A 15,301-nucleotide genomic window follows, 5' to 3' on the forward strand; every position below is an offset into this window, starting at 1 on the left:
TGAAAATAAAAATAGCTGCTTTCTAAGATGGGATTGTGCCTGTGCTGTGATGAGGAGTGCATTGCAGGGATCCTGGTGGTTCTTAACAGGGCATCTCCAACTTAGCTGGGCTTATTAGCCATAGTTCAACATTTACTACGTCTCCATATTGGATCTTGCCTTCTCCTCTAAACCAAAGTACACTCCGGTAATAGGAAAATGATTCTAGAAGAGGTTATCTGGTTCGAGTTATAGCAGGTCAGGCTAAGCCTGGTGTAGCCTCCACTTGTGACAGCAAAATCGATGTGTAAAGCAGAACAGCTACATGTGTACAACACCAAAAGAGGCTAACACAGGTCACAGGTGGTTACATGTTTGCACCCACTGACATTCATCCACACTTGCTGTAGGTTTCAGGAGACCAAGCAGTGGATGTGAGCATGGTGAGGCAGTGATGGTGCATTTCAGCAATAGCAGCAATGACAGTGGGGCACCTCTGTTGGTGCAGATTTTTACAAGTGCCACATGCAGGCTCTTGTTCATTGCTGGCAAAAAAGTGTAGCTAATGTTGGTGCTGTGTTGAAAAACAGTGTTTGGTAGCTGGGAGTTTGCTCTTTCAAATATTGTTATTGTGCTCTTTGTAGCTGTCGTAGTTTCCATGGAATTAAATAGGAGGCATTACTTTTGGAATAACTCGTATATGTAGGCAAGCAGGCTTTATCTCTGGGATAAGCTACCAATGGCAAGCAACCTGCATAACTCAGTTTTTCACAGAAGGCAGTAAAGTTACGGAAATCCTAACTTTTATCATCAAAACTCATGCTTTTGCACCTGCAGCCTGTGCTGCAGGCTGAGAGACATGCCTTGAGTTGAGATCTTGCTGCAGAGACCCTAGCAATCAACAACAGGACATACAGGAAAGTTCCCATAAAGTGTTTAAAGGAGTTTGGAATATACTTGGGTAAGGAGTGCTATCAGAAACTGCAATTAAAGATGGAATCAGTTTGTCAGAATGTTACTTTCGTGCCTCTCTTTAAGAAGCTCCTTGAGGCTGCCCTGCGTCTGGTTCTTTTATGCTGAAGTCGTCATTTATTTGTTCAGTGTTCTAACTCCTTTAACACAATATGCTGTGTTCTTAGGGTAGCCAGAAACATGTCAGATGTAGTTTGGAGGTGAGTTTGTGTGGAACTTGTCATTTACGGCAAATTTTGCAGAATAGCTCAGATCCTTTGAGACAGGAACTCACTGAATACAAATGCTTCTTTATGTGTACATAGCTAACATAAGCATTATATATGTAGCTGTCCTACTGCAGTTAGTGTTTAGTTTCTCGAAAACATGTATATTTATGTCCTATATAGGCACTCCTAAGTCCTTAAAATGGCACTCAGTGAACTTGGAAGGAGATTTTATAATTAGGTTATGTATTTCAGAAAAAAAAAGATGGGATGCTGATGTGAGAGGTATCTTTTCAGGGCAGGGGTCCAGTGAGATCTGATTTGCAGAAGTGCTGAGTGGTGCCAACTGCAAACAATAATAATGAAAAGAGCTAACCTAAATATAGAAAGATGCTTTAAAACTCTTTCAGGTGTGTTAGGCTACTGGGCAGTTGATTTCTGAAGGAACCTGGAATTATTAAATGTTTTCTGCTAGAGGAGGAAATTTTGTGTAATTTCTGACCACATGAGGAGATTTCTTTCAGTGGTACTTCTCCCACAAAGGATTCATGGATTCATTCCAGGAAATGAAATGTCAGTCATATTTATTTCTTTAACATAAACAATTAACATTGCACAGTCATTGCATATCAGTGATATAAGAGGTAATTCATAACAAGTATTTCTGCTGTAGTTCTGAAGTGAAGGAGTTGACATTCTGAAAAATATACACCTAATATTACTTCTCATCTCTGGAATGAAGAAAGGAAAGCTGTAAGACATTCACATGTAGACCTTGTGCTTCAAAAATAAGACCCAAGAAAACAAATGTGACTTCCCCTCATTTGTTTAAATTTACTGTGATCAGTCCAGATGATAGATGGGCAGTAAATTTGACTTAAAAATACACGGGCATTGTAAGCACCTAATGCTACACGTTTGAATAAAGCTACCTGACTTCGTAGTACTGCAGCAATAAGAGATTCCTGAACAACAGTTATTGTATAAATTTCAGTTTACCAACTTCATATTTTTTTCTCACAGGAATCTAGAGTAGAAAAAAAATTGCAGTCAGTTTTAATTTTTGTTTTGAAAATCGTTTCCTTTTCTGAACTCTTTCATTTTTGGTATTTAACATGTTGTATTCTGTATCTCAGTTCTCCTTATTTAAAATGATACTGTCTCATTAAAAATAATGTTTAAAACCTTAGAATATCACTAGGAGAGCTTGCCAGGAAAACTCTTGAGAAAATTCATAATTCTGGATTAATTATAGGGTTTGCTTAGAATGGGGTAAATAATACATGAACCATACATTGAATGATGAGAATTAAATGAAATCCTGAATTCATTCAGTAATTTCACTCTCTCTCATTCATTAAATGAGACAGAAGTTCTGTAGGGATAAAAAGTTGTACAAAGACCACGATTATGTACTGCTGTAAGGATGCTAAATGAAGCTTGCAAAACAAGCTGTATTGCTGACTCTGGATGATTTTACTTTCAGCTTCATTTTAAAAATGCCTGACTAAAGGGAGACTGATCTTAAAAGGATCTGCTTGTGTCTACCTATTAAAAAAGATATATTGTGAAAATTAATTATCCAAGCTGTTAAATTGATTAGAGAATTTTAGGTGAAAATAATTCAGAGTTCCAAAATATTTTCATTTATGACTAATGGACTCAAGGGTCCTTTCTTGCAACTTTTCATACATGCAGGTTGCGTGCATCATGTAATAGTCATGTGTTCTGGACTTTTTGCTGAGCACTGTCATATTTTTACCAGGATTTAGGCTTAGGGTTAGTGGGATTAGTTTGGTTTTGATTAGTTTTGTTATCTGTCGTCATTATCACTAGTGTTGTACAATCTGTAATGAACTCCTTACTTTGAGACATGGTTGTCTGCACTGCCAAAAGAGAGCAGCAGGAAGGAAACTTTAAGACCAATGTGCAAATGAAGTGTTAGAAGTTGCTCTTAACTGTTTCTTTCTTCGCAGTTAAAATCTAAAGCTATTCAGTATCAGAGCTTAATGGTATCAGCAAGGTATTGTGTTCACCATTTGAAAGTAAATTTGAAAGCTATTTCCTTTGGTTTTGTAGTGTTGCATTCCTTTTGGAACAGTAGAGAATAAGAGAATGTTAGATCTAGATAATATGTAGAAGATTTATGTTTTTACTGTCATTATTCTCATAAATGTCTGGCCAGACAAAGCCTGCTAGGAAAAAAAAAGAAAATATTCTAAAATAACCAGTGTTTCAAAATTGCGTAATCAGTAGCCATTATTTTTGCTATTCAGAGGAGAGGAAAAAAAGAAAAAGGAAAAAAAAAAAACAACACGTATTTGCCTGTATATTGCCTTATTTTGATCTTTGTAGTTGACAAGATGATTTTTATCCAGTATTAAGATAAGATTCTTTTAATGTTGTAAGAGATAAAGGGAAACGTCTTTTTCCAGTTTGAGATGCTTGCACTTCTCTGTACACAAGCATACAGCACGTTTAGATGTTCTGGTGTTTCGTATAAATGTACAGTGTAGTTTTGCAAGAGCTTAAAGAATTACATCATTGCAAAGTTTTATGGAGAATAAATGTCATGGGTTGAGCCTGCTGCTCTTTGACACAGTTCATTCACCATTATTCAATTTAATTTTTTAGCGTGTTCTGTAACACAGACTGTTGTGTACTAATGAGACAGTATAGAAGAATTCCACAGAAGTAGCATATAAAACCATTTTATCAAAGAAAAAAAAAGCAGTTTTAGATATATTGTTGGTCATTTTACTTTTTAGTAATGTTTTCTCCTACATTTAAATGGGAAAGTAAACTAATCCCTATGCTGATACTGCACACCTTTCAGTTTGCCATTTTTCTTTTGCTTTAAGTAAAAGCTTTATATAAAATAGCAATAACCTATGTTCTACTAATACCCTTTAAAAGTACCTTTGGATTCTTAATTCTGTGTTTGAATTTCAAAGTAGGAGTTTGAATATCAGAAACTTAGGCCTAAATGGTGCACTATAAGAGCTGTTTGTGTCCCTGGTTATTACATCTCTTAATGCTTATTTTGAAAGTGTTAAAATCTGAAGATTTGTTGGTTGATTGAAGTGTAAAGCAAAATATCTTTGAGCAAACAGTGAACTGTTTTTCGTGTCTTGTTAAGTGCCATGTTTAAAACTGTGTTTTAACCTTTTCTACAGAGCACACCTGCAACGTCAATACCAACAGTGCAAGTACAGGGCCAGCAGCTCAATTTGCAGCCACCTTCATACACTGCAGCAAGTCAGCATGCAGAGCAAATGAAGAAACCTGGACAGAACTTCATGTGTCTGTGGCAGTCTTGTAAAAAGTAAGGTCAAAAGCTCTTCTACTTAACTACCTTTTAGCAATAAGTAGCAAATGCTTGTATGTAAAACGAGATTTTACAAGTTCTATCTATTGTGCTTCCCTAAGATACCTTCTACTTTGTTAACAGGGAAAAGAAAAAGTGAAAAGTATTGAGGAAGCAGAGGTGGGAGAAAGCAAGATGCTTAGCTGCTCTCAATTATACTTCAAAACAGAAAACATACTCTAGATGGCTTTCTTCTAATTTTATTTTTCAGCAGAAAATTATATTCATGTACTTAAGAAAAAAAATCCAGTTCTAAAGCTTGTTCTCTGTATCACAAGTATAGAAATAATTGCTGTACTTCGGTTAGAATTGTTGAGTCATTTTCTTACATGTGCAGCTTTTAGTATCTTCCTTGTATTTCCAGTTTTGCAAGAGTGGCATATTGTACTTCTCTGTCCTGGTCAAAGTTTTATTTAGATTATGATTAATTATAGTAATTATGGAACCATTTGTATGTCACAAGACTCCCTTGTCACAAAAGGAAGTAAAACGGAGCTTAGCCTTAGGACTTGACAGCAATGATTAGAATTCTTGGATTTGTTGGTTTTGTCCTTAAAAAAAAAAAAAAGTAATAATAATAATAATAAAGAGAGGGAGGTAAGCTAGCAGATTTTTGGATGTAGGCTTATGAAAAGACATAATATTCTCCTTTTATCTATATGTATATCTTGACACTAATTTTTTTAAAATAACATAGGTTTGTGAATGTGATGAGTTATCAGTGAAGGGTACAGACTGGTGAAACAAAGGTAGCTGTCAAATTGCCACTTGGAAAATAGAGATATTATGTGAGTTTAGGATGGGCACGAAAAAGGTTGAGACACTTAATTGTAGTTGTTGGACAAGATAAAGGAGCATAGAGATGGGCTCGTTTGGCAGAAAGATGTTGCACAGACGTTCAGAAAGTAGGAATGAAATAATGGAAAAGTTAGAACTGTTTGAACTGCTGGGCAAAATGAGGCATTTGAACAGAACTGAAATTGAGGAATACTGAGGGACAATTTATAGGACCTCTGAAACACTAGATTCTGTTTCTTCATTCCTTATAAACAACACAGAGATCGTTAAGTCAATGTCAAAATGTACATGTTTTAGATAAGATTCTGGATGTTGCTGTAGCTATCTGCTAGATAACAGAAACCTGGACTAAAGTTTTGAAGCATAAGTCTGTCAGCAACTTTCCTCTGTGTCTTCAGTTATGTAGGATAAGTTACGTAGAGCTGAGGTGACACCTAACTGTGGAACAGATTGATGTCACATGTGAGCTAAGATGTGCTTATATGGAGACAAACCTTGGGGCAGAAGAGAAAGCAATACAATTATGATTACCATACATTACCAGTATTTTTATAAGTCTGTGTTAAGCTATCATTCCAGTAAATCTTCCTGTAGTCAATGGCTGTGCCCTGTGTTATTTAAGTTGATCTACATGTTCTATGTCAAAGATACTGTACTATTTCTGTATTTTAAGTTTCTCCTGTCATTATACTGGGTTTTGTTCATTGTTAAGTTTTATTACTTTTAAAAGCCTTCAGAGATTTTGAATTGTTACAGTGTAGTCTTTCTAATGCACAGCTCTTGTTCTCATGCTGGTGATGGTTTTTAAAACATTTATTTTAACTCCAGCCTAAAATCAGTTTCTATAAATGTTACTCTCAGCATTCTTTGTGGCAAAGAAAGAATCAAAATGTTAAGTTAGCATTTTCATCATTGCTTATATTGTTTATGCATACTCTGTCACCAGCTTGATAAAAGACAAAGAATATTGTGTCTCCTGGTGGCTTCCTCTTTCTTCTAAACACATAAAAATCCAGACTTACCACTTATTACTAAGAATTATTGTGAAAACAGTCAGTGATGGCTGTTCTTAAAGAGTTGCTTAAGCAAGAAACAAGAAGCTTCTTTTCAGTAGGTTATTAGTCTACTTCATTAATTTTACATCTGATACTTGGTTTCAGCCATGTTTGCTTAGTCATTAGATACTAAGCAGTTAGGTTTAGCATAAGGCAGTGATAGAGCAGTGCTTCCTTTTTGGTATTCACAACTAATCACAAAAGTATGGCAGCAGATTAAGTTGATAGTTATTTAGATATGTTTCCCTGAACATGTTCTTTAATTTTATTCTCACAAAGTATTAGCATTAAATTTTTCTTCCAGAATGCATTGCAGGAGGCCTTGAAGTCCTTTAAAAATATTTTTACTGGCAATCAGGATGACTATGAATATATAAAATTGTATGCTCTTTTTTTACCTACTGAGTTACTGGTGCTGTGACCAGCAAGATTCCAAAGGTGGGAGGAAGGATATTGGTTTTTTTAATAGTTTACTGTGGAAGCATTATACCAGGTATTGATACTTCATCCTGCAGAGTTAGTAGAGTGATGTGAAACATGTCCATGACATGTTCTTTATTCAGTACATGTGTCCGAGGACCACGAAATCAGACCCAATTATACAAGTACTGTTAAAGATAGGCCACTCTCACATAAATTCTGGTTAAGTATCTGAACAGGGAGTAAAACACTGAAAGGTGTCTTTAGTGCCTTGCATTAAAGATGTAATAGAAAGTGTTTTGCTTTAATAGAAGGTGTTTTGCTTTGAAGTTCAGCTGTCTGCAAGTATTGCTAATTGCTAAGATTAATTTAAAAGCTGTTACTTTGTTTCACACATAGGCAGGAGTTGTCTGCTCTTGAATTGCTTTGCATTTTAAAAAGTAAATTGAAAATGCTGTTTGAGTCTCCACTGCCTGTCAGGTCAGCTATTAGTTTAATGTTCTGTTCAGCAGCAGAACAGAGTGATGGAGGAATTAAGTGGCAACTAAGAGTTAAGGTTCAACTGAGCATATTCTCAGGACTTAAATTTTATTTTAGTAGTATTGTTAAATGTTGCTTTAATGCTTATGAATAAATATATTTTTTCTGAATAAATTTAAAGTTTTGCAGACTAATATTGTAGATTCTGACAGTTCTGCCTTAGTTATTGAATGGAATCTTGTTCATTTGAAAAATAGTTTCTCCTTGCAAAGTTGTGGTAAATTAGAATCAGATTAGTGTTTCAAGTACAGCATTGAATGGATTTATTGTATAGCAATGAACCAACTTGGTTGAAATGGCAGAGCTTTAAGAAAAATAAAGCTTTGCTGAATAAAATATTTTAAATGACATTTTGGATTTGACTTATGCCATGAAATTTGTTTTATTTGTGCCAGAGATTATTAATAGGATGGTTTCTGTTGAAGGGGCCCTTAAGGATGCCATAGTTCCAGCCCTCCAGCCACGAGGAGGTTATTGCAATAGGATTCAGTTTATAACTAAGATTTGTCTCTGCTAGCCTTTTGACGCTGCTGTGAGCTTCAGGTAACGGTGTTTTGTTGCTTAGGACGACATACTGATTGCAGGTATTGCGTAATGGATGATGGTGAGTCGAGCAGTGGCACACGGAAGGAGTGCCTTGAACTTGTCCATAACCCACTGCTATGGGTTGTGAGATGGTGCTTCATCCTTGGCTGCTCTCTGGAAGTCTGGTTGGAGGTCATCTCCCTCTCAGCACTGATCAGCCCAATGAGTTTAGTCAAGCATCTTAAATACTTTTCTTGTTATTTGAAACTAAAATATTAGCACGTGGACTGGAGTTACAGAGGTGGGTGTATTGTGTTTTCTCTGCTAAGACTGCTATGGCAGTGGTCTCCGTCCAGCAAATGGATGAAGGTGGAAATGAGTACTCAAATGGCAGCAGCTAGATCACCAGGTCGATGCTATCCAAGCTGTCAGCGTGTATTCACAAGCTGGGTTAGTTGTATCAAAATGGATTGTAAGTGGCCAAGTCTTTTGTTTAATTTGGCCATTTTTTGTCTCTTGAAGTAATGGATACAATTTCAAATGATTGAGTTATATTTTAAGATATATCTAGGCTGAAAAGAACAGCCTTAGTCATTCACAATTTTCATTTAATATTTTTTGAAATATAGTGTATCTCCATATGATTTTTCAGAGGCAGCAAAAGATGGGTTATTTTAATGTACATGTGCCCATTTGAAAATCCAGCTCTAAGAATGGTAGATTGATCAGTATTTTGAGGTGAATTGTAACTTTGCTCCCACTTTGAAATGGAAGAAAACCCTTACTACGCTGAACAGGCCTTCACCAACAGAACATTATAAAAACATAGAGTAATACATGGACAAGTTTAGGACGACTTATTTAATTGCTGCAGAAGCACTTTATTTGCTGAAATGTCTAATGGCATATCCTTTAGGACTGTGGGGAAGTAAACTGATTTGGGCAAGTCATTTAAAAACTTAGGTTTTAGTGAGTAGTCAGTAGGGGTGGTGATATAAGCGACGTCTTTCAACTTCTGTGTGCATCAGGAAGTGTCGTCTACCTATTTTCTTGGAATTCAAAGTTCGTGTACTGAAAAGCACAAATTTTACACTGATCCTTTATTTTCCATCAGTTTTGGCAAGTATTCAGTGTAGAGAGCAAATAGGCTGAATTATGTTTATTCTTTTATTTCCCAATTGTATTTCAAATAAGGTCTGAGTATGGCCATCAGTGAAGAAGAAGAAAAGTAATGAATGAAATCCAACATTTTTTTTATTGCTTATAGTTCATTAGTCTGTTTTGCTTGTATTGCATAGAAGTTATCTGTTGCAATTGAAATGTGTTATTTCTTTAGTATAATATAAATAGAAAATCATGATATTTTAATTGGATTCAGGAAAATCGTAATGCCATTTATTGGTAGCTCACTGTTGGTATATACATGATTTTTATTTTTTTTTTTCCATTTAGACGTGTACACTTTTTCACTTATTAATCCACATTTTGTTTCAGGAAATAAAATACTTAGGCACTATGGGTTATGTTTGTGGTATTTGCACTGTAGTGCTAACCGAAATTAAAAAAAGCTTCAAATTCTCCCTTCTTCTCTTTCTGTAGGTGGTTTCAAACACCATCACAGGTTTTCTATCATGCAGCAACTGAACATGGAGGAAAAGATGTCTACCCAGGGCAGTGCTTATGGGAGGGATGTGAACCTTTCCAGAGGCAGAGGTTTTCCTTCATTACCCATTTACAGGTGCAGATTTTTTTTTCACTACTTCAAAAATTAGTAGCAGTTTTATGGGAAATTTTCACACACCTTCTCACTGCCTTTCTTTTTTTTTTCCCATTATAGGATAAACATTGTTCCAGAGATGCTTTGCTTGCAGGATTAAAGCAAGATGAACCAGGGCAAGGAGGAATTCAGAAGCCTTCCAATAAGTAAGAGACTTAGGCCTTCTTAGCACTAAAGAAAATGAGAGTAATGGGAATCATTGGAAGAATTTGTGTATTTAGAACTTGATTTATCAGGTGAAACTGTACATGGAGTCTGTAGCTGACTATTACACAGCTGTTAAATTTGAGGTCCGTTGCATTAGGACAAGCTAGTAAAAGAGGGAAAAGATTCTGATGTAGGAAATACAGTTAAGTTGTCATTAAAAGAGCAGGTAGTTCTTGAAGGTATGTTTGCCAGTATTCTATGATAAATTATTCTTAAAATACTCAACTGAATAGTGTTTTATAACTTTTACTGTAACAGATAAGTGCTTGTAATGCAAATGGAAAGTTACCTGGGTACAAATCAGCTCTTTCGTACAACTGAGTTGGATTGTCTTCTAACTTGGAATCATAGAATCTTTAAGATCTCATAAGACCTCTAAGGTCATCTGGTCCAACCTTCAACCCATCATCACCATGTTCACTAAACCATGTGCTTCTGACTTGCTGTGTTCCTTCTAGTTTTGTGATCAGCTACTTTTTTAATAAACTTCCTTTTAAATAAATTATAAATATCAAGACCTCTAAATCTTCATATCTTGTGCTCCTATCTGGAATCAGGTTTGTGTCTCCTCTTTCCTAGAATTATTTCAGTGATCTGAAAACTACGTTGTACAGACCTGTTACAGTGGGGTTGAGTTACTGTTGGAGTTATTCAGGGTTCAGTTACTTGTATGCCTGTATTAAAATTAGAGTTTTGTTAGTAACTAACTGGAATCTCTTTATTGCAAGCCAGAGGTGTGATTTACATGTTCCCAGGCAGACTTTTGCTGTCTGTTGTGTGGCTAGTTAAATTGCTACCGTGCTGCAGGAGGAAGCCGTGAGAGAAAATTGAGAATGGAAGCTGTGAAAAGTTTTGGCTTTTTGAATCAAAAAGATTAAAAGATCCCCAAAATTCTTAAAACACAAACATGTGACTGCCTTACAGTGCCTTATTTCATGAAACTAAGTGGCATTCTGACCTCTGAAAACCATAAAATGAAGAATGATGGTAAAATTTAAAGTCTTAAATACTTGGCAAGTAGGAAGCATCAGTCTGATACAATCTACAAGCATGGTGTGATTTCAGCTCTGCCATTCCATAAGTGTTCAGTCACACAGATAACAGGCAGTAGACTCTGTCTTTGCAAGTTTCTTTAGAATAGGCAAATAGATAGAAAAAATAGAATATTGTATGGAGCTGAAACATCCTAGAAAAATGATACTGAGAGGAGTTGTGTTTTAGCCATCAGCTTTTAGGCATGCACCTTCTCATCACATGCTGACTTCTTTTGCTTAGTCTCTCTCCATCCGAGGGAGTGCAGATAGAGTGAGCTTTACTGGTGCAGGGAGCAAAATCTGCTGAACAACAATGTTTCAGAGACACCATGACAGACAGAGGTCTGTTTTCTTAATCATAATTTCTTCCAAGTAGGTGTGGTATTGTGATAGGCAAAAAAATAGCTCTGATGTCTTTTGCTAGAACCAGGTAGGCAAAATTAAACTCTATTACAGAGCTGGTTTATATCTCTCTATTTCTTTATAATTCTCTATTTCTTTGCTTTTAAAGTTGTGTTATATTAACTCTTCTTTTGGTTTTCAGAGATAGCTGAATGCTACAGTCTGGAAGGTCAGGTAGCAGTAGCAATTATCACTATGTTGTCTATAGCTGTGCATTTGAGTCTCTTTGGAACCATGCTATTTTTTTTTCTTGTTGCCACTGTAGCTGGTGGTATCAAGCTAACAAAACTATTCTTTATGCAGCATGGGAATGGGACAAGAGATGATTATAGTCAGAGGATGAGTGGTATGGTTTGACATCAAAATGATGTTGAAATTAGGAAATTTTAGAACTCTAGAGTTGTCCCTTTTTTAGTATTTCTAGAATTGAGGAAATAGCAACTCAGCTTTCTGAATTATGTTACGGTAGATGTTCGAGAGAGACATTTGGAGAAGCCTCTGCTGATGATTCATTGTTCTTTTCAATACAAAGAGAACAACAGTGGCCCAGAAATTAAAAAAGAAAATCAATAATTACTGTGCTGCATAGTTTCATATAAACATATACAATTGCCCAACAGTATCTTAATTCAACCCCTGCTCTTCTCTCATTCCTCATAAAGGTTTTCAAAATGTTATTTCTCATCAGGAGAGGATGATGGGAATTATGAACTGAGTTATCAGGGAGGAGTCAGCCTGTTTCCACTTCTTTTTGCTAGATACCTAAATATTGCTACAGACTGATTTTCATTTTAAGAACTGAAGCATTTACATCTGATTTATGCTACCTTTACAAACAAACACTAATGTATGTTCCTAATATGTTGACATTTTCTAACCAGGTTGTACAAGAATTCATAGTAATATGGTATAACATATTGAAATGTGGTGATACTTTTCACTATTAGCACTTCAGTCATCCTTTGAGGTGACGCTTTAAAGAGTCTTACTCGTTATGTACTTAAACATTTTAAACTCTAGTTGTATGATTTGTGTCAAAGTCTCACATGGAAGAATGTTGACTTCAGTGTTAATATTTAAAATTAAGGATTTGCCTCCACCATGTCTGTTACTTGTTCCAGCTTTATAAAATACCCTGTGTAATTTCTTGATCTCAGCTCAAAAACTGCAATAGAGGTAATAAGGGTAATAAAGGTAGATGTTTGGTTGAATTTAACAGTTAAATGTTTTGTGTCTTAGATCATAATTTAAGTGGTTTTACCTTGTATTGCTTCCCACCAAGTACAACTATTTTCTGTTTTATATTGTCTCAGTGTCTAATGGTCCTGAAAAGCTGGGTCAGGTTTTAAACAGCTATATTTTTAGGACATTCTCTGGCTAAATCTCAGTTGACATTTGGGTAGCCATTATCACTGTTCACATTGAATTCTGTCTAACAAGACATTTCTTCAAGTAGGTGCACTTCAAGAAGGTTGCTATGTCATTATGCGGTTTATTGTACTTTTCCATCACAAACACTGTGGGTGATGAGCAGTACCTCTTCAAGAGCAGTGCTGTTCTTTTTCCCCCACGTAAAATAATGTTCATGACACTTGGGAAGGATTTGCAATAATGTTTCTCTCCATGGAAACAAAAGACAAATTGTGTAGCAGCACCGTGTGTTAATGGATCTTTCAGTTGAAATAGGTTGAAAAAATTATCAAAATAAATGTCCGGAGTTGTTAATCTGTTAGAAAGTGGTGTAAAGTTTATTGTTACTAATTCGTTCTTTGCTTGTGTAGGCCGCCAGTTGTAGGGAGTACAGCTGCTACTCCCAGAGCACAGAAGGCCATTGTGAATCATCCAAGTGCTGCCCTAATGGCATTAAGGAGGGGATCAAGAAACCTTGTCTTCAGAGATTTTACAGTGAGTATTGTTTGACTCAAGTATTATTAGATACAAATTGTTGCTTACTCCTATGGAGCTTTTACTTTTTTCTTTTCTTTTGTAGGATGAAAAAGAGGGACCAATAACTAAACACATCCGATTAACAGCTGCCTTAATATTAAAAAATATTGGTAAATATTCAGAATGTGGTCGCAGGTAAGCATTGTTTGATTCTTCTAATACCAGTGAGCAGTGTTAGTTTTGTTCTGTTACATACCTAACGATGGGAGGTATTTTCTTATCCTTTAAGAATACAGCATGTATACTGACAGTACAGTTTTTCTGCCAGTTCCTCACTGCTCTGTTCCCCACACAGCTGCTCAGCATCACCTTATCTAAGATAGTTTTGTGATCCAGATTTTTGAAATGTGTCTGGTAAGTTCAACAGGCTAAATTTTTGGAGGCAAGTGAGAGAAGTCTTTGCTATGGGTCTGTCCCTTTTTCTCCTGAAAGCAGTCCTGCCTGAACTCTGAAAATTAATTCTTCTGTAAGGAACCTCCCATTGGCCGTACCCTTTTATCTCAACCCAGGAAAAGGGTGAAGGATGTTTTCTGAAACTTTTTAAATGTTGTGGAAAGATACCCACTTGCATTTCACATTTGCTACCTCTCTGTTTGTTTTCCCTTCAAAGTTGGGTTAATTCTAATGAATAACTCAACTTTCCTCTGACTCGTAGGAGATCCTTAGTATCATAAATCTCTGTTGTTCTCTTTATTTACTAAGTAGGAAATGGTCTCAGTGCTCAGTGTAGAACACTTCCTGATGTCTTTAACTGTCTAAATGGGGGCTTTGGTTGTCTGCAGTCAAATTCTTCTTGGACAGCATGGTGAAAGAATGAGGGGAAGGAGACAGAAGTCATCGAGCTCCCTAAAGAGGCTGTGCAATCTCTATTCTCTTACATATTCAAAACCCATCTGGATATAATTTTGAGCAGTGTGATCCAACTTAGGAGTTGGCCCTGCTTTGAGCAGGAGTTGTACCGTGTAACTTCAGGGGTTCCTTATAACCTGAATTAGTCTAATTTCAGTGTTAAAAAACTTCAGAAAACTTATAGGCTTGAATATTTGAGTGCAATATTCATGAAGTATTTTTGTAGCACTTTACAGATGATTAATTCTGAATATTCATTTATTTTTCAGTGTTAAACCACAAAAAAAATCAATTAATTAACTCAAATATGGAACAGGTTTTGCTATTATCTTTACCATTGGCAGCATCTCCTGAGTATTTTCCTCTACCAGATCCACATAAATACATACCATATACTTGTCACAAAAGTTGTGTTCCATGTACTGATAAGGTCTTTGAGGGTTTTTCTGTGCTGTGTTATACCCTTTTTTTTATACAAGTGTTGGCATTAAACTTGTGCCATGATGGTTTGAGCTCAGGTGTTTGCTAGAGTATTCAGTTTCTTTCACAAGGTAAGAGCAAGTGGATTTTGAACAAAAGAAGATTCTGTCTTCTTCCTGGAAAACTTAGCCTCGTTCACTATTTCTGAATTAAAGAACAGTGCTGAAGATTATTTTGAAAGTCACATGGGTTCTGTGCTTTGTCCTGAGCACAGGCTGATTTACGTGCTGATTTCTGCCACTGCTGTTGGTGGTCATGAGGGAACATGTCTGTCTCCAAGACAGGGTCTCCCATTAGGACAGTCTACTGGAATTTGTGAATCCTTAGCAGAGCAGCAAAGTAGTAGGTAGTTGTGGGCAGAAGCTTTACTAGTTACTAGACCAGAATTAAGCTGAAGCATCTCATCAGTTACATCCGCACCTCAGTTATTTTTGCTTATGGCTAGCAGGCTCAGGAACTGCTAGCAGTGTGCAGCCAGTGGTGCCAAGCTTGTTTCAGGGTTGACCTGATTACTTCAGAGATCTGAGTGAGTAGCATTCCGTTCTGGACTCTGCTCTGCTGGCTGTGGCAGTGGCAGTGACTGTGTCAGCTAACTGGGTGCTGCCACCAAAGTCTGCAGAGATCTGAGATGCGTGGTTTTACTTTGTGCAGATCGCTCCTTTCTGCCCCTCCTCACCCACCCCTGTGTAACATTGCAGGATATAGAGGCCTTGTAGCCTTTAACAGCTTCTGAAAAGTAATTT

General features: G+C 36.4%; 1 protein-coding gene across 5 annotated transcripts in view; it reads left to right on the forward strand.

The window, feature by feature from the left end:
- Positions 1–15,301, forward strand: part of ARID2 (AT-rich interaction domain 2) — a 107,896-nt gene that overhangs the window by 90,833 nt on the left and 1,762 nt on the right. For 4 of the 5 annotated variants that reach the window (XM_085219908.1, XM_085219916.1, XM_085219913.1 and 1 more), the window contains 5 exons: positions 4,334–4,482; positions 9,462–9,600; positions 9,700–9,785; positions 13,064–13,187; positions 13,273–13,364. In XM_085219908.1, the coding sequence (XP_085076034.1) occupies positions 4,334–4,482; positions 9,462–9,600; positions 9,700–9,785; positions 13,064–13,187; positions 13,273–13,364 (590 nt within the window). Of the gene's footprint in view, positions 1–4,333; positions 4,483–9,461; positions 9,603–9,699; positions 9,786–13,063; positions 13,188–13,272; positions 13,365–15,301 lie in introns of those variants that run through there. The other variant, XM_085219924.1, reaches the window with a different exon arrangement.

The sequence above is a fragment of the Meleagris gallopavo genome, chromosome 1 (assembly GCF_905368555.1).
Source record: "Meleagris gallopavo chromosome 1, MGAL_WU_HG_1.1, whole genome shotgun sequence".
NCBI lineage: Eukaryota > Metazoa > Chordata > Aves > Galliformes > Phasianidae > Meleagris > Meleagris gallopavo.